The 25,441-nt window shown below is 42.9% G+C and overlaps 1 protein-coding gene across 1 annotated transcript in view; it reads left to right on the forward strand.

The window, feature by feature from the left end:
- Positions 1 to 25,441, forward strand: part of nsmaf (neutral sphingomyelinase (N-SMase) activation associated factor) — a 95,964-nt gene that overhangs the window by 59,977 nt on the left and 10,546 nt on the right. The window contains exons 22-28 of the mRNA XM_055634019.1: positions 589 to 697; positions 990 to 1,048; positions 3,918 to 3,985; positions 4,824 to 4,888; positions 10,252 to 10,375; positions 18,253 to 18,336; positions 24,163 to 24,313. Of these exons, the coding sequence (XP_055489994.1) occupies positions 589 to 697; positions 990 to 1,048; positions 3,918 to 3,985; positions 4,824 to 4,888; positions 10,252 to 10,375; positions 18,253 to 18,336; positions 24,163 to 24,313 (660 nt within the window). The remainder of the gene's footprint in view (positions 1 to 588; positions 698 to 989; positions 1,049 to 3,917; positions 3,986 to 4,823; positions 4,889 to 10,251; positions 10,376 to 18,252; positions 18,337 to 24,162; positions 24,314 to 25,441) is intronic.

The raw sequence follows: 25,441 nt of genomic DNA on the forward strand, positions 1-25,441 counted from the left end.
CCTTTTTGAGGCAGCAACTGCGATAGATCCCTTCGATGGTGGGGAGGTCGGAGCCGATGATGAACTGGGCAGTGGTCACAACTTTTTGCAGTCTTTTCCGCTCCTGGATGTTCGCAAGTTGCCGAACCAAGCCACGATGCAGCCAGTCAGTATGCTCTCTACTGTGCACATGTACACAGTTCTCCTTGACATACCGACTCTCCGTAATCTTCTCAGCAAGTAGAGGCACTGATGTGCCTTCTTTATAATTTGTCATTGTGTGCTGGGACCAGGAAAGTTGTTCGGAAATATGCCCGCCCAGGAATTAGAAGTTTTTGACTCTTTCCACCTTGATATAAACGGGATTGTGGGTCCCTATCCTACCCCTTCCAAAGTCCACAATCAGTTCCTTGGTTTTGCTGGTGTTGAGAGCCAGGTTGTTGTGCTGGCACCATTTGGTCAATTTAGGGTGGGATCAAAAATAGTTTTTTAAGTTCTATTCCTCGAGCTTTTAAAGAACAGATTATACAATATTTTAATGTAAATATTAAGAACAAAAAAAAGTTATCTTTGGATACTGTAGTACAATAATGAATCTTTTATATTCAGTATCTCCCTGTGAAGATTCATTTGAAGACCTGACAGAGGAAAGCCGAAAACTAGCATGGAGTAACATCAGTAAACTATATATAGTGTACCAGCAAAAGATTCACAAGGAGTAAGTTGCATGAATTCATTCCTCCTTATGGTAATTATCAGTGTAAAGTTTGTTGATGCAAATAATGTTATAAATATATTTATTATTGCTGGATTGCACTGCTGTTCTTTATGTATGCAGAGAAAGGTCTGTGCAACCATTTGATGCATGTCAATTTACTAAGAATATTTCTTAGCCCAGCAAAATTGATATGCCTCCACTAGCCTTCACTGCTCCCTTTGGATCATCATCTATTATTGTTGAGTCTTCTGATCGTGTTCGGACTTTATCTTTTGTCTGTTTATATTAATAGAGCAGTAACTGGAATCACTGTTGCTAGTAATGGAACTACAGTCTTCACGACTTCACAAGGTAATTAACTTAACTTGTGATCATTTGCGCCCGGCTGTTCTCTTGTCAGCTTGGTGCTGGGGACTAAATTAGATTTGAAATAAATGCATTATTTTTGGCTGGAATGAAGAGGTCAGATGATCTGGGCATTCAGATGCATTGAGCCCAGAGACAAAACAGTCGGTTTCTCAGTTTTAGGCCAGTCGCAACTGACATAAAAGTAGCTAACTTGAGTTTCAAATAGTTGAATAATTTGTTTTTGTGTATACTATCTTTTTTGTTTTAATCTAATCATCATAAAAATAGATTGTACATGCCTTAGACAACAGCAAATGCTCAGAAGGCTTTGAAAAGTTCCAATAAAATGTACAACAAATTGCCCAATAAATTGTAATTATATTACAATTGATAACTACACCTGAGGAACTGCCAGAAGCATCGTGACCAATTATGCTCTTTAGTAAATAACAGTCAGACTGATCGAAAGTAAAATTGGCCATGTGGTAATCACAGGTTGGAGATAGTGTCAATACTGGCAGAGTGCTTAAGCATGACCCTGCCCAATGTATATTTTTTGCAAAGTTATATTTAATAACCTTTGATAAAGTGGTACATGTGATGCTGCTAAGGAGGATGAGAGCCCATGGTAGATATTAGCATGGATATCAATTTGACTGGATGGCAGAAGGCAAAGAGTGGCAATAATAGGGTTTTTTTCCCTGTCTAGCTGTCAGTGACTAGCGGAGTTCCGCAGGGCTCGGTGCTGGGGCCGCTGCTCTTCACGTTGTATATTCATGATTTGGATGAGGGAATTGAAGGCTTTGATTTTGTGGAGGCTCAAGTTTGCGGATGATACGAAATTAGGTGGAGAGACAGGTAGTGTAGAGAAAGCAGGGACTCCTCGGAAAGATTTGGATTGGTTGGGAGACTGAGCAGAGAAGAGGCAGATAGAATATGGTGTAGCAAAGTGTGGAGTCATGCATTTTGGTGGTAGGAATATAGACGTAGACTATTTTCTAAATGGGGAGAGAATCCAGAAATCGGAGGTGCAAAGATTGGATTGGATTGGATTCCTTTATTGTCATTCAGACCTTTCGGCCTGAACAAAATTTCGCTGCCTGCAGTCATACATATAATAATAAATAACAAAACATACAATAAACACCAATTAACATCCACCACAGTGAGTTCACCAGGCACCTCCTCACTGTGATGGTGGCAAAAGTCTTAAAGTATCTGTCTCTTCCCTCCTTGTTCTCCCTCGGCGCTGAGGCGATCCAGGCTTCTGTTGTTGTGACCCCGCCGGATGATGGTGAGTAAGACCTGCGGCTCAACCGAGCTCCGCGAACGGGCCGGTTCAAGCTCCGTGGCCCGGGGTGGTCAAAGCTGCCGCCCTCCAGTCCAGCGGACGCAGCTGTAGTTGTGGGAGCTCCGCAAAAACAGGTCACCAACCTGTGACCTGCGAGCTCCCGACCATGTCGTCCACTGGCCCGCGGCTGAGCCCCGAATTCAGGTCGCCGCCGCCTCAGCCCCGAAGCCGGGCCACCGCCACTGGAACGCCGCCTCAGCTCTGAATTCGGCCAACCTCGCATTGGTCCTGGCTGGCTCTGCCTCCGGAGTCTCGAGGTCGGTCGCAGTTGGAGGCCGCCAGCTCTGCCATTAGGCCTCAGCGCAGACGGAGGCAAAGAAGGGGGATATGACAAGAAGAGTCGCATTCCCCCGAAGGAAGAGACAAAAAAAACACGTTTCACCCCCCACACATATACACAACCTAATAAACTAAAATTTAACTAAAACAAGACAAAAGAAAACAACACAAAAATGAAAACAGACGGACTGCAGGCGAGCCGCAGCTGTCAACTGCGCCGCCACTTCCGGATCCGGAAAAGGGATTAGTAAGTGCTGGTGCAGGATTCCGAAAAAGTTAATCTGCAAGTTGAATCATAGTAAAGAAAGCAAACACAATGCTAGCATTTATTTTGAGAGGGCTTGTACACAAAAACAGGGATGTAATGCTGAAGCTCGATAAAACGCATTTGGTCAGGCCGCATTTGGAATATTGTGAGTAATTTTGGACACTATATCTGAGGAAGGAAGTGAGGTTTACAAGAATGATCCCAGGGAATGAGTAGGTTAACATATGATGAGCGTTTGAAAATGTGTACTTGCAGGAGTTTAGAAGAATGAGGGAGGACCTCATTGACATGTACTGAATAGTGAAAGGCTTGGATAGAGTTGATGTGGGGTGGATATTTCCACCAGTGGGAGAGTCTAAGTCTGAGGTTAAAGCCTCAGAATTAAAGGATGTTCTTTTAGGAAGAAGATGAGGAGGAATTTCTTTAGACAGACGGTGGTGAATCTGTGGAATTCTTTGCCACAGAAGGCTGTGGAGGCCTAGTCACTGGATATTTTTAAGGCAGAGATAGATCGATTCTTCATTAGTACAGGTGTCAACTTATGGGGAGATAACAGGAGAATGGGGTGAGGAGGGAGAGATAGATCAGTCATGATTGAATTGCGGAGTAGATTCGATGATCCAAATGGCCTAATTCTGCAGCTAATAGGAATCGGAGCATTTTTTTTCACACAGAGAATGGTGGATACATGAAACAAGCTGCTAGAGAAAATAGTTGAGGTAGGTATGATAACAACTTTTAAAAGATAATTGGACAGGACCCTGGATAGGAAATGTTCAGAGAGATCTGGGCCAAACGCTTGTGAATGAGATCTTGGTCGGTATGGACAGGTTGGGCCAAAGTATCTGATTCCGTGTAGCATGACTCTAAGGGTTTTGAGCTGAAGCATAATCCACCTACAATGCATGTGCATTTTACTATAAAGAGTTTCTGATGCCATTAAATTAATATTGTATTTTGCATTTACAATACAGACTCAACACTAAAGATGTTTTCCAAAGAAACCAGATTGTTACAACGGAGTATGTCCTTTTCACATATGGTGAGACTACTTCTGTGAAAAGATATCTATTAACAATCAATTAATTTTTTGTGCTTCTGAGATCAAAATAACAAATATTTATAAAGTAAAGAATGTCTGTTCTAAGTTAGTTATAGATAATAGGTGCAGGAGTAGGCCATTCGGTCCTTCGAGCCACCACCGCCATTCACTGTGATCATGGCTGATCATCCACAATCAGCACCCTGTTCTTGCCTTCTCCCCATATCCCTTGACGCCGCTATCTTTAAGAGCTCGGTCTAACTCTCTCTTGAAAGCATCCAGAGAATTGGCCTCCACTGCCTTCTGAGGCAGAGAATTCCACGGATTCACAACTCTCTGGGTGAAAAGGTTTTCCTCATCTCTATTCTAAATGGCCTGCCCCTTATTAAACTGTGGCCCCTGGTTCTGGACTACCCCCAACAGTGGGGACATGTTTCCTGTCTCTGATGTGTCCAATCTCTTAATCTTATATGTTTCAATAAGGTCCCCTCTCATCTGTATAAATTCTAGTGGGAAGCTAGAGAAGAAATTGCAGGAGCCCTGGCTGAGAAATATGAATGATTAGTAAATTAGAAAAAGTAGCTATGAAGGCCTATGAAGGTAAATTAGTAAAAGTAGCTATGAATGGCTACTTTTCATAAATTCATTAAATACATGTGAAACATTTCCAACAATTCCCTTGAGACTTCCATTGTTCTCTCTTGCTGACCAGCAGGAGATATTGGAAACTCTCGGGCACAGCAGAAATCTTTGTCCAGAGTTTCCACGTCATAATTACAGCTATTACTGTCCATTAGTCTCAACAGTCTAGTAAATTGACCCCTCAATCTTTTCTTAGGCTCTGTCGAGTTGTTTGTTACTGGACGATACAACTGTTGTATGTTCGTCTTGGGACAACAATGTGTAAGTATTGCTATTGTTCTATTGCAGAAAAAGATATACAGTTTATTCAGAATTTGTAAAGGATGAAGAGGTGGGTAGGACAGGGATTGGTAATGTTTATCAACGATAATGTTATAGTTCTGAAGAGGGGTATGCTTAGGTTCATTATTTTCACACGTGCCGAGATATAGTGAAAAGCTTTGTTTTTCTTGCTATCCAAATAGATCAGATATACCATGCATAAGTACAATCGTCAAATCCAAGTTCAATGGATAGAATAAAGGGGAAGATACAGAGTGTGGCATATAGTTCTCAGCATTCTAACACATTTTGGCCATGAGTTCCATAGACAGTCCAATGCCCACAATGGAAAAGAGGTGAATAGGACTGTACCCTAGCTCATGGAAGGACCTTTCAGAAGCTCTATAACAGAGGTGAAGTAGCTGTTTCTGAGTCTGCTGGTGCATGCTTAAGGGCCTGTCCCACTTTCACGACCTAATTCACGACCTCTGCCGAGTTTGCCCTTGACTCATACTCTCAGCATGGTCGTCACAAGGTCATAGGAGGTCGTAGGTAAGTCGTAGCAGGCCGTGATGCTAGTTGTAGGTACTCGTGGCATCAAGTAGGTTGGGGTGTTTTTTCTAGCATGATGAAAAATGTCCACGAGTAAAAAGGGTCGTGAATTAGGTCGTGAAAGTGGGACAGGCCCTTTACAAAATGTAGATGGAGCCAATGGTTTGGTATACTTATCAATTTACCTCGAGGAATAGCGTATGAGGTGCCAAATTGGCTTGTATTTAGTATAGATTACCATATACAATGCCCTCCATGATGTTTGGGACAAAGACCCAGCATTTATTTATTTGCCTCTGTACTACACAATTTGAGATTTGTAATAGAAAAAAGCACATGTGGTTAAAGTACACATTGTCAGATTTCATTAAATGTAATTTTTATACATTTTGGTTTCACCATGTAGAAATTACAGCTGTGTTTATACATAGGCCCCCCATTTCAGGGCACCATAATGTTTGGGTCACATGGCTTCATAGGTGTTTGTAATTGCTCAGGTGTGTTTAAATGCCTCCTTAATGCAGGTAAAGAGAGCTCTCAGCACCTAGTCTTTCCTCCAGTCTGTGATTCACGGACATCACCCTTGGAAACTTTTATTGCTGTTTATCAATGTGAGGACCAAAGTTGTGCCAATGAAAGTCAAAGAAGCCATTATGAGACTGAGAAACAAGAATAAAAGTGTTAGAGACATCAGCCAAAACTTATGCTTACCAATATCAGCTGTTTGGAACATCATTAAGACAAAAAGAGAGCACTGGTGAGCTTACTAATCGCAAAGGGACCGGCAGGCCAAGGAAGACCTCCACAACTGATGACAGAAGAATTCTCTCTATAATAAAGAATACCCCCAAACACCTATCCGACAGATCAGAAACACTCTTCGGGAGTCAGGTGTGGATTTGTCAATGACCACTGTCCGCAGAAGACTTCCTGAACAGAAATACAGAGGCTACACTGCAAGATGCAAACCACTGGTTAGCCGCAAACCACAGTTCTGGAAAAAGGTCTTGTGGACAGATGAGATGAAGATTAACATAGCCAGTGAGTTTTGAGGCATTTGTTTGAACTTGAGCAGATAGGATGCGTCTATACACTTCAGATTTCAAGATTAGCATATCAGAGTGATGGCAAGAGCAAAGTATGGATGAGAGAAGGAACTGCCTAAGATCCAAAGTATAACACCTGTGAAACACGGTGGTGGGGCTGTTATGGCCTGGGCATGTATGGCTGCTAAAGGTATTGGCTCACTTATCTGCATTGATGATACAACTGCTGATGGTAGTAGTATAATGAATTCTGAAGTGTATAGGCACATCCTATCTGCTCAAGTTCAAACAAATGCCTCAAAACTCACTGGCTGGCAGTTCATTCTACAGCAAGACAATGATCCCAAACATACTGCTAAAGCAACAAAGGAGTTTTTCAAAGCTAAAAAATTGTCAATTCTTGAGTGGCCAAGTCAATCACCTGATCTGAACCCAATTGAGCATGCCTTTTATATGCTGGAGAGAAGACTGAAGGGTACTAGCCCCCAAAACGAACATAAGCTAAAGATGGCTGCAATACAGGCCTGGCAGAGCATCACCAGAGAAGACACCCAGCAACTGTTGATGTCCATGAATCGCAGACTTCAAGCAGTCATTGCACGCAAAGGATATGACACACATACTAAACATGACTACTTTCATTTACATGACATTGCTGTGTCCCAAACATTATAGTGTCCTGAAATGGGGGAACCATGTAAAAATGGCATTTATTAAAATCTGACATTATGAACTTTAACCACATGTGATTTTTTGTCTATTACAAATCTCAAATTGTGGAATACAGAGGTAAACAGATGATGGGTCTTTGTCCCAAACATTATGGAGGGCACTGTAAGTGAACATCTCACTGTTTGAAGTAGAAGCAATAGGCCATTTGATTCCTTGCACTTTGCTCCAGCATTCCAACAAGATCATCACTAATCCTACGATTCAGTAGAACTTTACTAACCCCTTCATTCTTTGATTTCCTTAATGCTTAAACAAAAAGGATGGAAGAGCAAATTACAACAAGAAAAATATGATTGGGAACTTCAACCATATGAATGACATTGAGGAAGAAACAATATATCAGGCATTGAGTGTGCAGATTAACTTAAATATGTGTAAAATATATTTTGTATTTCTAGATTACTGCGAGGCTGGGGTCTATTCCCAGAAAATTTAAAACAAGTGTTTCAATTCAAGAACACAATAGTGATCTTAATATTAGATTTAAAGTGGATATGGGAAAAAAACAGAAAAATTGAAAATATACAATTCGAAACAAAACATATTCAGTGATCTGAGAAGAAATTTATCATGAATGAACTGGAGGCAGTTTGCTTAAAACAAAACAGAAAATAATGTCGGGCATTAAAGCAGATATAGTTCAGATACATGTTTAAGTACAATTATGTGCCTTAGTGAGAACACATCGTGAATAATGTGTACTGTTTTGGTCTCCTTGCCTTTAAAGGGTTATACGGTGCTCCAGAGGCAGTGCAGCAAGGATTCACGAGATTGATTCTGGAATGGTATATGAGAATAAATTGAGTCGGCAAGAACATTATTCTCCAGAGTACAGAAGGATGGGATAACCACTTTGAAATGTACAAAAACTCCATTGGAGTGCTTGATAGAGTAGAAATTGAATAGATGTTTACCCTGGTTGAAGCGAGAGGTAGTATGGGGTCACTACTTCAATAATCGTGTAGGCCATTTAGGACTGAAGTTAGCAATTTTTTCATTCAGGCATTGATGAATCATTGGAATATCTCAATCCCAGGAAGCTGTGGGGGCTCTTTGTTTGCCAGCAAAACCGAGGTGGATAGATTCTGGATGTTATTGAAAAAAATGATGTTGAAATAGAAGATGAGTCATGACCTTACTGAAATAGAGTGGTTATTTCAAGAGGCCAAGCTATGTTGTTTGAAAGCACAGTATATCTGGGGTAATACACTGGGGTGGATTGAGGTTTGGGAACACCGAAAACCAAGAGAAATAAATGGGTGATTTTAGGGTTGAAGACTGGCTGGTGAGGTGCTGCAGGTGCTGGAGTATCTGTCCACACTTTCCATTAATGACTTGGATGAGGTAGGTATTCAGCATTATTTATCCAAGCTCCCTGGTTGTACAAAACTGAGTCAAGGTTTGCTTAATCAGGAGGATGCAGAAAGACTTCAGGGTGAACTAGATGGATTGAGTGAATAGGAAAGAAAGTGGTAATTGGAATATAATGTTGGAAGATAAGAGATTCTTAATTAAGAAAAATATAAAGATATTGCATTTCTAAATGTGAGATATTAAAAGACTTTGATATCAAATGGGTTTGGATGACCTTGCACACAAATCATTGACAGTTAATGTACTGGCATGTCAAGGAATTAGGAAGGCGTGTGGTGTTTTGGCCTTTATTTTGAGAGGATTTGAGTGCAACATTGGAGAAGTCGTGCCCTAATCATTTAGAGCTATGGATCTGGATTATTACATACAAGTCTAGTCTGCCAATCTAAAAAAGGATATACGGGGCAGAGAAAGTGCAGCAAATGTTCGCCACATTGTCTCCTGGGGTCTTGGATTTCCATCGTTGGTTTAGAACCAATTGAGTTAAAAAGAAAGAGGAAATCTCATTGAAATGTGAAGAACAATCTTGAGGTTTGACAGGGTTGAGAAGAAATGTCTTCACTAATTTCTTAGGAATTCTCAAGCCATGAGGGCTTTAAGAGTTCGGACAGTGGGCATATTCTTGACAGAGATCAATAGATTGTTAAATATGTAGGAATCAAGAGATATGGGGTTGGCTGTTTGGATAAAAGATCAGCCATGATTTTATTGAAAAGCAGAGCAGGTATAAAAGATAGACTAAACAGACTTGCTCATGCCATTTTCAAATCTTTCAGAGGAAGGAGGGTCTTGACTGAGGTACTGAATGAGTACAAAACAATAGCTTGAAGTTTGTGTCACTAGAGCAGGAGAAGGAGTGGAAATGTTGGATACAATACAAATAACTGTTTAGACGTCACTCACTGGTTATGTCAGGTCTGGAGGGAATGCATCTGCTGGAAGAAGTATGAGGTGTTGTAGTCTTAGCAAATAATTGTAGTGCATTTAATATTCGATATGCATGCATAACAGCCACAGCACGTGTCGAAGAGTAATGGGTGTGTACATATCTAGTGATGTGTTTTGTCCTGGATGGTATTCAGTTTCCTGAACATTGTTGAAGCTGCACTCGTCTATCACAATCCCAACCTCTGTTTTGTGGATTTTGGAAAATACCTGGGAAGTTGGGTTGTGAATCATTGCTACCGCATATCAACTTTTGACCTCCTTTCATAACTGCAGTATTCATTGGCCTGCGCATTTTACATTTTTGCTCAATATACACAGTGTTGGCATAAAGTTATGAAACAGAATGGCGGTAAAAGATGAGATATTATTTTGACAGGAGAGATGGATGCAGTCAATACTATTTTTGGCAGGGTTTTGGGTTAGAACCATAGCTGTTCCTCGTAATGGTTGAATGATGCTTTTGTGAATGAAATACAGCACTAAAATCTAGAATTAGTAGGATTCCAAATTTTGTTTTTGATAAAGTAAGGCGTTTCAGTAATCAGGCTAACTGCTAAGACAATTTTATTGATTTAGAAACAATTCAGTGTTTTAGAAACTGAGGAGGTGGTTTGCAATTAAATTGACCCTTCTATACTATAAAATTCTGAAATTTACTTGTATTTAGTCGGCCCATCAAAAATTGATTTTTAGTCTGATTTTTCCTGTTAGGTATTTTTACTCAGTAGCCTATGGGCGACGACAGGATACTTTGATGGGTCATGATGATGCTGTTAGCAAGGTCTGCTGGTTCAACGATCATTTATACACTTCTTCTTGGGATTCTACTGTCAAGGTTAGTATTCTTGTTAATAACTGCAACTGATTTTGTACCATATTACATTTGGATTGGATTACCCTTTTGCAATCTTTAGATTAGGAAGGAAGCAGACAATTAAATTGATACATAAATGCAATTGAGCAAGTATAATCACAGTTCTATTTTTTGCCTGCAGCTTTGCTTCAGTAATAGAACTAATTTCTGCCTTAAAATCAAATGGTTATGAGTTTGGTAATGACCTAGTTCTGCTCCCATGTCTTATGGACTTGTAATCTTTGTTAACACGGTAGTGTATCACTGTCGGTGTTGCATTCTGATGTATGGTTTTTCAGATAAAACATGGCTTTCAGATGTAATGTGGTAATAGAAAAGTATTGAATTTCTCACAATGTCCTGCCTGTTGTTCTTCCCTGATCCATCAAAACCTAAAATATGTTTCATATCGTCACTAGTTGCTTTAATCTAGAGATAGAAGTTGGCGTATATTACTATTATGACAGTGATTTTATTTCAAAGATACTTAATTATTTGTGAAATATATTAGGATGTCTTCACTTTCTGGGAATTATTATATAAAAATATATTTTCTTTGTTTCTGTCAAATTCCTTTGAATACATTTACAGTGGAAGCAGCTGGTAGCAAGTTTTAGGTCAACTTGTTGACTATGTGATTACAGCACAACAGGAAGCCACATCTCTAATTATGAAAATAGAAAATGTGCTTATAACCAACTGACTTCAAAATATGAGAACATTTTTGAAAACAGTTAGATGCTATATATACCCTTTGGTAAAAAGAAGTCTGACTGTTTCAGAGGTTAAAATAACTCATCTTGAGAACAGAAAATGCTAATTGACTTCCTAATGACTAATGTCTGCTCGAGTTTTAAAACCAATTTTATAACCACATTAGCTGACTCGGGAACCAAATATGTCTGAAAAAGTTAAATATTACATTTCTATTCAGTGGTCTTAGTCTAATCTTGAAGTTTCTCAATTTCCTTTCCCAAACCGACAAGACTCTGTGTATACTGAAAATATTCGCATTTTTCAGATCTAATCTGCACTTCTGATTAGTTTTACTCCATTTCATTAGGAGGTTTTGTGCTCCTTCGAAATTGTATATTTAAGGGAGGCCGAAGCTAAAAATCTCCTTTAAGCACCAAGCAAATTTAGCAAAATGTAGTATCTGGAAGGTTGGGTTTAAATGCAAGCTATTTTTACTTCCAAAATTATCCTTGATGCTTAAGCTGTCCATTCTTCAGTTTTAACTCTTCATTAGGGGCATCACAGTGGCGCGCAGTGGTAGATCTGCCGCCTCACAACGCCACAAGTTCAATCCTGGCTTTGGATTCTTTCCTGACCACGTATTCTGTGTGTATGGAGTTTGTCTGTTCTCCCAGTGACTGTGCGGGTTTTCTCCAGATGCTCTTTTTTTTTTTTTCTCACATTGCAGGTTATTTGGCTTCTGTAAACTTTACTCAAGCCTTTTCTTTAGCATCTTATTCAACCAGAGATGAGTTTCAGTTTCATCCTCTTTATTTTACAGACTACAGAGCACAATCTCTAATATGTAGGAAGGAACTGCAGATGCTGATTTACCCGTTTACCCATTCCTTCTCTCCAGAGATGCTGCCAGTCCCGCTGAGTTACTCCAGCTTTTTGTGTCTACATTCTCGAATATCATCTGCTTTTGCCCCCTATTGCTGAAACAGTCAGCTGTGCACTTACCACCTTGATTTCCATTGCAATTAATTCCCTCCATGAACTCTAGTCGAGAAGTCCCTAACACCACCATCCCCAGCCTTCCACACCCACTGACTTGTACTTTTATTCAACATGCAGTCTCCTCTTTTTATATACAGCAGCTGTCTAGTCCTCTCACTCTGGAACTGATTAGAATCCCTGACCACCTCCTCCCCCTAATACTGTGGTCAGATATTTGACCATCCTTTTGTGTATGAAGTCTTTCGAGGTGAGGCAGAGGTTCATCTGCACCTCCTCCAACCTCATCTATTGCATCCGCTGCTCTAGGTGAGACCAAGCGCAGGCTTGGTGATCGCTTCGCCCAACACCTCCGCACAGTTCGTTTTTTTTTTACTTCCAAATAGACTTTATTCAGGTAATAAATATATACAATACATGAACCGTACAAAAAAAACTCATCCGACATTTTCGGAGGCTATACAATTTATCCAATAGTCTACATACATTGCTCAAATTTTACAAATTTATCCCGCACTCTTGCCACTCATGTGGCCCATTGGTGTGGGATCCCTTCCCTTAATTTGAAGGCATCTCCACCACACCCTGCCCCCCATGTCCAGCAGCGGAAGGACCTTAGACTGGTCCTCCCCCACCAAGCCTTGGCGTTGGCTGCACTGAGCTTCAGTGCGTTCCTCAGCACGTACTCCTGCAGTCTCCAGTCGGCAACATTCCCCAACGGACATCTCGCTCCGCTGGGTGGTGAACAACGCTCGGGCAGACCAAAGATCGTGTTTCACCGAGTTGATGACCTTCCAGCAGCACTCGGTGTCAGTCTCTGAATGCATCCCTGGGAACAGTCCGTAAATCACAGAGTCCTCTGTGACGGAGCTGTTTGGAATAAACCGTGACAGGGACCCTCGCAGACCTCTCCAGACTCTCTTTGCGAATCCGCACTCTGCAAAGAGGTGGGCAACCGTCTCCTCTCCATAGCAGCCGTCCCGAGGGCAGCGTGCGCTGGTAGTGAGGTTGCGACGGTGCAGGAAGGATCTGACTGGGAGGGCTCCCCTCACCGCCAGCCAAGCCAGGTCTTGGTGCTTGTTGGTGAGTTCTGCGATGAGGCATTTTGCCAGACAAGTGGGCAGTCTGCTATGGGAACCACACCACAGGATCCATGGAGTCTTTTCCCTGCAGTGCCTGCAGAACGTTCCGTGCTGACCACTGCCCGATGGATTTGGTCCGGTGTTGGTCCGGAAGAACCTTTCCACGAACGGCAATGGGGCGGCAATGTCCAGCTGACTGGCACATTTCATGGCATCTGTGCCAGGCCCATCCTTCGCAACACCGAGAACAGGTAGAACCTCAGCAGGTAGTGACACCTGGTGCCCACGTGCCTTGGCTCTACGCTCCGCTTGATGCAGCCACACACGGCGACGTTGGGCACGCTTTTACCCCCTTTGTCTGCCGACTTGTGCATTGTGGCCCGTTGCACCTGGTCCATCCTTGAACCCCAGATGAACTGGAAGATGGCCCGGGTGATCCCTGTGGCGTAGGAGGGAGGGACAGGCCACACTTGCGCCAAGTACAGCAGCCCCGAGAGCACCACACACCTGATGACCATATTTTTCCCCGTTATGGAGAGGGAGCATTGCTTCCACAGCTCCAGCTTCTTCCCCACCTTGGCTATCCACTCCAGCCAATTCTTGTCACATGCCTCAGCTCCCCCGAACCAGAACCCCAGCAGCTTCAAGAAGTCAGGCTTGATGGTGAAGGGGACGGAAGGGGACGGAAGATCGGTCGGGCCAGTTGCCAAAGAGCATGGCCTCGCTCTTCCTGCGGTTCACCCTGGCTCCCATAGTCGACTCAAACTGATCAATCTGCGGACCCTGGATCCGAGCAGAAGACGGCGACATCGTCCATGTACAGGGAGGTTTTGACCTGAGTGCCCCCACTGCCTGGCAATGTCACTCCTCTTATGCTCGCGTCCTTCCTGATGGACTCGGCAAAAGGTTCAATACAACAGACGAACAAGACGGGAGAGAGGGCAACCCTGCCTGACTCCAGACCTGACGGGGAAGCTGTCTGATTCCCACACATTGATTTGGACTGTACTACAGATATCGTTGTAGAGCAGTTGGATCCAATTTCTTTCCATTTCCCAACAAAAATGTGGTTGGATTATTCAGCGTATGATCAACCTGTGTCAATAAATCCTGGGTCATGGAAACATATATGCTTAACCATGCACACTACAGATTGATGCAAGCATGTTTTCTGTGAAAGGCCGAAAATTATCATGACATGGCCATAGCATGGGTCGTTATTGCTACATAATTTATGCACAACAAAATATACAGGTTGCAAGGACATTTTATGATAATAGTTGTTAAAATCGACTATACCCATCTGACAGGTTAAACATTACACTAACTGACAAGAGATGGCCAAAGGACATAACTGCAGCAAATGTTCTTTTGGTAATATGTTTAAAGGTGTCAAAACGCCACATTACCGGAAATTCAGATTAAATGTATGTGTTGTGAACAGCAATGAAAATACCCAGTTTGTATGCACCAGATTTAAAAAAAATTATTGATAAACGCTGTTTCCATCATTCCCACTACAGAGTTAACGTTAAAATTTCAGCTGAAATATCTCCTGGCCAAATTTGTGATGTATATGACCGACTGTAGAAGTAAAACCTGGACAAATCCAACGTATAGTTGTGAATGTTGCTCATTAAATAACTACAGTGCTGATACTCCATATTAAGAGCATTGATTTGTTGTTAAAATGAATTCTGTAATAACGTGTCAACGGTAGCAGTGACAATCGAACACTGCTGTTTTAATGTTTCACGTGTTCATAATTTAATTAATCCGTCTTTATGGACTAAAACAAATAATAACATTGGGATTTAAAACACATTTGATTGCATTCTGTCATCAAACAAAGTCAATTTTTGCTCTGGTCATTTCCAGCACAGTAGAGTCGGGGGGGGGTGCCTGTGAATCAGTGCGGTGTGGATATATCCCGGAGGGGGTGGGGGGGGGGGGGGGGGGGGAACGAGGTGAGAGGCAAGGTGCGGGGGATGGATGAGGGGATCAGTATGGGATGAATGAGGGGATCAGTACAGGATGAATGAGGGGATACAGTACAGGATGAATGGGGGAGGCAGTGCAGGTGGATGGGAAAGGGCGTGAGTACAGGATGTATTGGGGGACCAGTGTAGGATGGATGGGGGAAGGTGGGGTGGCAGGAGAATCAATGCGAGGTGGATAGGGAGATCAGTGCAAGATGAATAAATGGGGGGGTAGATTGGGAGGGGAGCACAGGGGTTATCAGCGAGGACTGAATATAGTCGGGAATTGGGATCAGTGGAGAGGAGGGTCCCAGGATAAGGGGGGGTACAAGAGAGAGAGGGGGGGGGGGGGGGGGGGGGGGGAGGTGGGAAGGAAGGTCAGCGCTCATCGGACACGGACGGCATCATCGCCCCGCTGCCTTGGCCATCCCTGTCCACCGCCAAGTGCTGCCGCCAAAGGGGGAGGCGGTTGGGATCTCCTTGCCACCGCCTCCCCTCCTCCGCCAGCCAACAGGAAGGTGCGGGACCGAGTGGTGCAGCTGCTTCAGACGGCAGAAGAGGCCCTCCCTCCTACCGGCCTCGGTGTGCGGGAGGGTTTGTTTTGAAAGCGGTATCGTCGTTAGCGGATTGGCAAGCAGCGGTCGCTATCAGGGCGGGCGGGCAGGGTGCTGGAGGAGGAGGAGGAGGAGCCACTATCGCTGCCACTGTCCCATAAAATCTTTGGCCACTGCTGTGTGGGGCCCGTCATTCGCTCCGACCCTCCGTCATCCCACACCCCATATCTTTGCTCCGCACCACGTCGTCGCCGCCGACATGAAACGTCGCGTTCCTTTTCTCCAGAGTTGCTGCCTAACCCACTGAGTTATTCCTGTTTTTCTGTTATCTTCGGTATAAACCAGTATCTGCAATGCCAAGCCGGGCAAAATGACTCGGCATTTAGGTTGCCCGGCAGCACCTTGGGTGGTCATTGGCACCCAGGCAACCGCTAATTTCAAGCCCTGACATTCAACAATGTGATGGGTCTCCAATTCCTCCTATCCTTCATCTCCCCCTTCTGCTTGTAGATTAGGGTGATGCTGCCCTTCCTCATGGAGTCTGACATGCTGCCGGCTAGAAGCGTGTCGTTGTACACTTCCAGCAAGTCCGGGCCCACCCAGTCCCACAGAACCAAATACTACTCGGCCGGTAAGCCATAGCTTCCGGGAGTTTTACTCGAGTCAAAGGAACGGATGGAGCCATGCAGCTCCTCTAGGGTCAGTGGTTGGTCTAGACTCTCCCGCTTGCTGTCCTCCAAGACCTCCGTGATAGAGGACAGGAAGTTCTGGGAGGCGGTGCTGTCCGTGGCCTTTCTGTCGTACAAATCCGTATAAAAGGATTTCACCATGTAGAAATTACAACAGTGTTTATACATAGTCCCCCGATTTCAGGGCACCATAATGTTTCGGACACAGCAATGTCATGTAAATGAAAGTAGTCATGTTTAGTATTTTGTTGCATATCCTTTGCATGCAATGACTGCTTGAAGTCTACAATTCATGGACATCACCAGTTGCTGGGTGTCTTCTCTGGTGATGCTCTGCCAGGCCTGTATTGCACCCATCTTTAGCTTATGTTTGTTTTGGGGGCTAGTCCACTTCAGTTTTCTCTTCTTCAGCATATAAAAGGCATGCTCAATTGGGTGCAGATCGGGTGAGTGACTTTGCCACTCAAGAATTTCCTTTTTTTTGCTTTGAAAACTCCTTTGTTGCTTTAGCAATATGTTAGGGATCATTGTCTTGCTGTATCATGCTGGCCAATGAGTTTTAGAAACATAGAAACATAGATAATAGGTGCAGGAGGAGGCCATTCGGCCAGCACCGCCATTCATTGTGATCATGGCTGATCGTCCCCAATCAATAACCCATGTCTGCCTTCTCCCCATATCCCTTGATTCCACTTGCCCCTAGAGCTCTATCTAACTCTCTCTTAAATCCATCCAGTGATTTGGCCTCCACTGCCCTCTGTGGCAGGGAATTTCACAAATTCACAACTCTCTGGGTGAAAATGTTTTTTCTTACCTCAGTCTTAAATGGCCTCTCCTTTATTCTAAGACTGGCCCCTGGTTCTGGACTCGCCCAACATTGGGAACATTTTTCTGGCATCTAGCTTATCCAGTCTATTTGTTTGAACTTGAGCAGATAGGATGTGTCTATACACTTCAGAATTTATTATGCTACTACCATCAGCAGTTGTATCATCAATGAAGATAAGTGAGCCAGTACCTTCAGCAGCCATACATGCCCAGGCCATAACGCCCCCACCACCATGTTTCACAGATGAGGTGGTATGCTTTGGATCTTGGGCAGTTCCTATTCTCCTCCATACTTTGCCATCACACTGATATGTTAATCTTCGTCTCATCTGTTTACGACCTTTTTCCAGAACTGTGATTGCTCTTTTAAGTACTTCTTGGCAAACTAACCCGGCCATCCTATTTTTGCGGCTAACCAGTGGTTTGCATTTGCTGTGTAGCCTCTGTATTTCTGTTCATGAAGTCTTCTGCAGGCAATGGTCATCGACAAATCCACACCTGAAGAGTGTTTCTGATCTGTTGCACAGGTCTTTGGGGGGTTTTCTTTATTATAGAGAGAATTCTTCTGTCATCAGCCGTGGAGGTCTTCCTGGCCTACCAGTACCTTTGCGATTAGTAAGCTCACCAGTGTTCTCTTTCTTAATGATGTTCCAAACAGTTCATTTTGGTAAGCCTAAGGTTTGGCTGTTTGGCAGTTTTATTCTTAAGGGCCTGTCCCACGGGCATGCGACCTGCAAGCGGCAAGCGCGACCTTGCTGCAGAATGCTGCTTCACTCTTAGTTTATTGTAACTAAGCAACAAATAAACCATTAATAGTTTTGTTGTGCGCTGTACTTTCAGCCCATTAAATGTTTAAAAAGTAATAGCTGAACAATATTTCTACATTTGGGTATGTTAAAAAAAAAATGCTTTTTCCATTATTGTACATTTTTGTCTCATAAAATACATTTAACAATTTATTAATTAGAGTCAAATGGAGAATAATTACGTTTTGGTATCTGAATATCATTAGCTATTACCTTTTGTTGCTCGTAGGTCTGGAGGTGCCCCTCAGCTGATCTCTCTACCTCTCGGAAGAATAACTGTGAACTAATGGCTGAGCTGGAACACGAGGCGGGTGTAAGTAGCCAGTTCGGAAGTATTTTGGTGTACAAACACAGACAGACCCCAGTCTGCAAAGAATGGACCCTTATGCACCACTCCTCCCCATTCACCACTTCACACCTACTTAAAACAAGGAGTAAGCCATTTAGAACGGAGACGAGGAAACACTTTTTCTCACAGAGTCGTGAGTGTGGAATGCTCTGCCTCAGAGGGCAGTGGAAGCGGGTTCTCTGGGTGCTTTCAAGAGAGAGCTAGATAGGGCTCTTAAAAATAGCGGAGTCAGGGGATATGGGGAGAAGGCAGGAACGGGGTACTGATTGGGGATGATCAGCCGTGATTACAATTGAATGGTGGTGCTGGCTCGAAGGGCCGAATGGCCTACTCCTGCACCTCCAGTCTGAAAAGACTGTGCCCTTTTCCAGCCAACGGTTTACTCCCACTCATAGCCTGACCTCAGTCTGTAAAGACTGGACCCTTCTACACCCACTCCTCCCTATTCACCACTTCACTCCTACTTAAAGCAAGACTCCAGTCTGAAAACACTGGACCCTTTCCCACCCACTCCTCTCCAATCACCACTTCACACCCTTTGTGCTGCACAACATAATTTCTCCATCATCAACATAAAAATTGAGGAGGTGGAGAGGATTTTCAGAAGACAGGAAAGTCAGAAATCTCCAGGACTGCACAATGTTACCCCATCTACTCTCGAGCTCTGTGCCGAACTACTGACAATTTCACAGGCATTTTCAACCAGTCACTGCTAACCTGTACTGTCCCTGCCTGTTTCAAAGTCTCCACTATTGTCCCTATACCCAAAAAGGAAAGGATTACTGGTCTTAATGACTACAGGCCTGTCGCACTGACCTCTGTAGTCATGAAGACACTTGAATGGCTTTTGCTGGTTAAGCTGAAAAATATCACGAACCCTCTGCAGTTTGCTTATCAGGCCAATAGATCTGTGGATGATGCAGTCAACCTGGGCCTGCACTTCATCCTCCAGAACCTAGACCACCAGGGGACCAATGCCAGGATTTTGTTTGTTGATTTTAGCATCCAACACCATTGTGTCATAGCTACTACACTCCAAATTTTCCGAGTTAACTATGTCTGAACCCCTCTGTCGGAAGATCACCAGCTTCCTAACAGACAGGAAGCAGCATGTGAGGCTGGGAAAGCACATCTCGGACCCGCAAACCCTTAGCATAGGAGCACCGCAAGGCTGCGTACTCTCCCCTCTCCTCTACTCTCTCTACACCAATGACTGCACCTCCACTGACTCCTCTGTCAAGCTGCTCAAGTTTGCGGATGACACAACCCTGATTGGACTGATCCAGGATGGGGAGGAATCTGCCTACAGACAGGAAGTAATACAGCTGGCATCCTGGTGCCATCGCAACAACCTGGAGCTCAATGCTTGTAAGACAGTGGAATTGATTGTAGACTTTAGGAGAGCTCCCCCTCCACTCACCATCAACAACACAACAGTCACATCTGTGGAGTCTTTTAAGTTCCTGGGAACCATCATCTCCAAGGACCTTTAGTGGGGGGTTACCATCAACTCCACAGTCAAAAAGGCACAACAGAGGATGTACATCCTGCGGCAGCTGAGTAAGCACAATCTGCCACAGGCAATGATGGTCCAATTCTATACGGCCATCGTAGAGTCTGTCCTCACCTTCTCCATCATGGTCTGGTTTGGCTCAGCCACCAAGCACGACACCCGGAGGCTGCAGCGAATCGTCCGAACAGCTGAGAAGGTTATTGGCTGCAACCTTCCCATCATTGACGAATTGTACACTGCAAGGGCCAGGAAGCGAGCGGGTAAGATCATCTCTGACCCCTCTCACCCTGGCCACAAACTCTTTGAATCACTTCCCTCTGACAGGCGACTCTGGACTGTCAAAGCTGCTACAGCCAGACATAAAAACAGCTTATTTCCACGAGTAGTAGCTCTACTCAATAACCAAAAATCTGTAGCATCCTTTTGCTCTGGTATTTTATTTAATTCACATGTTTAATCAATAATGTTTTATTATTAATGTTTAATGTTTTATGTATCATTCTTAACTGTCACTGTATGTCATGTTGTCACTTGCGGGTGGAGCACCAAGGCAAATTCCTTGTATGTGAATACTTGGCCAATAAACTTATTCATTCAACAGCTGGAAGCAAAGAGGAGTCTATATCACAGAAAACATTTATTCTGCATTTTACCACCTGAAGTACATAAGTACATGGAGATTAAAATTATTATTATCATTAAATTGTTGAAAACATTAGCGACATTAGCTGGCTTCCGACATGCACGGTGACGGACGCACCACACATCTTTGTCCTCCATGCAGCTGGCAAGCTCCTCTTTTGTCTCTAGACGTGCATCTTCCATCAACGTCTTCAGCATTGTCGTAAAATACTTAGCCAGTATACAGGCTAGATACAAGTTATAATAAGCATAACTTGATCAGAGTTAACAGAATTTTATGGTGATTTAAGAAAGAATATTGCTCAGGACAAAGGGGAGAATTATGCTTTACAAAGGGCCATGGAGCTTTTACGTCCACAGAACTGTTTTGAAACTGCTGAAAAGTCAAGCAAGAGATTTTCAGTGCCCTGCATAATGTTTGGGACAAAGACGCATCATTTATTTATTTGCCTCTGCATCCCACAATTTGAGATTTGTAATAGAAAAAATCACTTGTGGTTAAAGTGCACATTATCAGATTTTATTAAAGGGTAATTTTATACAGTTTGGTTTCACCATGTGGAAATTACAGCTGTGTTAATACATAGTCCGCCCGTCCCCCCATTTCAGGGCACTATAATGTCTGGGACACATGGCTTCACAGGCGTTTGTAATGGCTTAGGTGTGTTTAATTGCCTCCTTAATGAGAGCTCTGTCTTTCCTCCAGTCTTTCCATCACGTTTGGAAACTTTTATTGTTGTTTATCAAAATGAGGACCAAAGCTGTGCCAATGAAAGTCAAAGAAGTCATTATGAGACTGAGAAACAAGAATAAATCTGTTAGAGAGGAGGAGACATTTTCACACAACAGATACTTTTCCGCCATTTTTATACAACAGATAATCTTCCGACATTTTCACCACCTCCAACGGGATCCCACCACTGGCCACATCTTCCCATCTCCTCTCCTTTCGACTTTCTGCAGAGACCGTTCCCTCCGTAACTCCCTGGTCATGTCCCTCCCCTGGTACTTTCCCGTGCAACCGCTGGAAATGCTACACTTGTTGCTTTACCTCCCCCCTCCATTCCATCCAAGGACCCAAGCAGTTTTTCCAGGTGAGGCAAAGGTTCACCTGCACCTCCTCCAACCTCATCTATCGCATCTGTTGCTCTAGGTGTCAGCAGCTCTACATCAATGAGACCAAGCGTAGGCTTGGCGATCACTTCGCTCAACACCTCTGCTCGGTTTGCACTAACCAACCCGATCTCCCAGTGGCCCAGCACTTCAACTCCCCATTCCGAATCTGACCTTTCTGTCCTGGGCCTCCTCCATGGCCAGAGTGACTCTCACCGCAAATTGAAGGAGCAGCTCCTCATATTTCGCTTGTGCACCCCAGCCGTCTGAACAGTGACTTCTCCAATTTCAGGTAGTCCTTGCTTTCTCCCTCCTTCCCCTCCCCTTCCCAGCTCTCCCACAGCCTACTGTCTCAACCTCTTCCTTTCTTCTTCCTGCTCCCCACCCCCACCTCCACCTCCACATCAGTCTGAAGAAAGGTCACAACCCGAAATGTTATCTATTCCTTCGCTCCATAGATGCTGCGTCACCCGCTGAGTGTCTCCAGCATTTTTATCTACCATCCTTTTGTGTACACTACTCTTTTAATTTGTTATGTGTTTTTTTAATAAAGCCTCCTTGGTGTGCTGTGACATTTGTAACTACCTAAAAATGCAGATATGCATATCAGAGATATGGAAAAAGATCAAAACACAAACAACATGCCCAGCAGTGATTTGTCATGCCAGTGTGTTCAGCCAAACCTTAGGCTTACCAAAATCAACTGTTTGGAACATCATTAAGAAGAAAGAGAGCACTGATTAGCTTACTCAACATACACACCCTGGAAGACAAGCACCTCATATTCCATTTGGATAGCTTAAAACCATAGAACCATATAACAATTACAGCATGGAAACAGGCCAACTCGGCCCTACCAGTCCGTGCCGAACAACCTTTTTCCCTTAGTCCCACCTGCCTGCACTCATACCATAACCCTCATTCCCTTCTCATCCATATGCCTATCCAATTTATTTTTAAATGATACCAACGAACATGCCTCCACCACTTCCACTGGAAGCTCATTCCACACAGCCACCACTCTCTGAGTAAAGAAGTTCCCCCTAGTGTTACCCCTAAACTTCTGTCCCTTAATTCTGAAGTCATGTCCTCTTGTTTGAATCTTCCCTATTCTCAAAGGGAAAAGCCGATCCACATCAACTCTGTCTATCCATCTCATCATTTTAAAGACCTCTATCAAGTCCCCCCTTAACCTTCTGCGCTCCAGAGAATAAAGCCCTAACTTATTCAACCTTTCTCTGTAACTTAGTTGTTGAAACCCAGGCAACATTCTAGTAAATCTCCTTTGTACTCTCTCTATTTTGTTGACATCCTTCCTATAATTGGGCGACCAAAATTGTACACCATACTCCAGATTTGGTCTCACCAATGCCTTGTACAATTTTAACATTACACCCCAGCTTCTATACTCAATGCTCTGATTTATAAAGGCTAGCATACCAAAAGCTTTCTTTACCACCCTATCTATATGAGATTCCACCTTCAAGGAACTATGCACGGTTATTCCCAGATCCCTCTGTTCAACTGTATTCTTCAATTCCGTACCATTTACCATGTACGTACTATTTTGATTTGTCTTGCCAAGGTGTAGCACCTCACATTTATCAGCATTAAACTCCATCTGCCATCTTTCAGCCCATTCTTCCAAATGGCCTAAATCACTCTGTAGACTTTGGAAATCCTCTTCATTATCCACAACACCCCCCTATCTTGGTATCATCTGCATACATACTAATCCAATTTACCACACCTTCATCCAGATCATTGATGTACATGACAAACCCAACACTGATCCCTGAGGCACCCCACTAGTCACCTGCCTCCAACCCGACAAACAACCATCCACCATTACCCTCTGGCTTCTCCCATTCAGCCACTGTTGAATCCATCTTGCTACTCCTGCATTTATACCCAACAGTTGAACCTTCTTAACCAACCTTCCATGAGGAACCTTGTCAAAGGCCTTACTAAAGTCCATATAGACAACATCCACTGCTTTACCCTCGTCAATTTCCCTAGTAACCTCTTCAAAAAATTCAAGAAGATTAGTCAAACATGACCTTCCAGACATTGAATTCGCCATTTTCAAGTGATATTCCCCAATGAGCACACATTTTTCCATATGTTTCCTTTGTGTCCATATTTCCCTTTTATTACCCTTTCTCCCATATTCTTCCCTCTGGCTTTACATTCCACTTTTCTTTCTAGCCTTTGTCACTTAATCCTCAGCTGTTTCCACTTATCACCAAAGATCCTATAGCGGAGCTATAAGATCTTTGCTTATCACTTGCCAGGCTTTACCCTCCCCTTGCCTCTCCTTTCCAGCTTTCTCACACTCTTCCAATCACTGAAGAATGGTCCCACCCAAAACATCACATCATTCCATACACAGATGCTGCCTAACCTGCTGAGTTCTCCAGCATTTCTTTCCTCAAGATTACCACAATCGCTGTTTCTTGTCTCTCAAAATTTAAGTTTTGTTTCGTTTTGTGATAGTAAATTAGTTGTATTTTTCTTTACAGGTAAATACAATCTGCTTGAATCCTATAGGCACAATGCTTGTTTCAGGCAACAAAGAAGGGACCATTAGCATTTGGGATCTCACCAACTTCACAATTTTACATCAAATTCCTTGCCATTTAGGCACTGTCAATGATGTATCGTTCAGTCCTGGTATGTTTCGTTCCAAAATGTTTTTGTATCAAATATGTAGTTTTGCTGTGCTGAATGTTTTACAGGTACATAGATGTGATAGCCTGATTTATTTTTGACTGCTACATAAATAAATTCTTGTTCTGCTACTAAAGTAATAGGTTTAAGATAAATGTCTTCCAAATTATTGTAGTTTCCCTATAGTCTTTCTTTACTATCTGTATGTGATTACTAAATTTTAAACTATCTGATCATTACAAGTAGTTCTGATATAATGTGTGTTTCCATGATGTTAATTGGATATAACGCAATTAATTAATTGAATTATGAGTCAATATTTATATTATATGGGTGGAATTAGTTCTGATGTGATTTCAGTCAGAGAATAATCACTTAAAAGTTACTTTGAAAATTAACAAGCACATAAGAATGCTGTACTGGAAAAAATAAATCTGGCATAACGTGACCTCTTTACAGTACTCGGATACCATTGGCTCTTTAGAACACAGTTGCTAGTTTTGCTGTGGGAGGCCAAGCAATCACTTATAATTACATTTGTGCAACAATACTATTAAATAATAGTATTTTAGTTTAATTTAGTATTGTGAGTTTGCGGTAAATTTGTAGCTATTAAAAAAATAACTTAAGGTTTGAAAATCCTACAGGAAAATAACTTTGTTATTGCCCATGTGATATTCTCAAGCCCCTAACCCCCACCTTTTTATGGCACAATTTTCTATAATTTGAGTTTTCCTAAGAATGCAACTATTGTGTTACAGCAGAATTACCTGAACTTAAAAAAATAAAATTGCAGATTAAGCTTAGAATGTAGTGCTCGAGTAACTCAGCAGGTCAGGCAGCATCTCTGAAGGACCTGGATAGGTGATGTTTTGGGTGAGACCCATCTTCAGGTTGATTATAGTGGGAGGAGTTATTTTCCGACTTTCTCCCCCTAATACAATCAGCCTGAAGAAGGGCCTTCTTGAAAATCATCTATCCATGTCTTCCAAAGGTGCTGCCTGACCCACTGAGCTACTTCAATGCTTTGTGTTCTGCTCAAAATTCCAGCATCTGCAGTTCCTTGTGGCTCCAGATTAAGTTTATGATAGTTTGATGTAAAATTGTGTTATATTATTGAGTTGAGTAAAT

The sequence above is a fragment of the Leucoraja erinacea genome, chromosome 4 (genome assembly GCF_028641065.1).
Source record: "Leucoraja erinacea ecotype New England chromosome 4, Leri_hhj_1, whole genome shotgun sequence".
NCBI lineage: Eukaryota > Metazoa > Chordata > Chondrichthyes > Rajiformes > Rajidae > Leucoraja > Leucoraja erinaceus.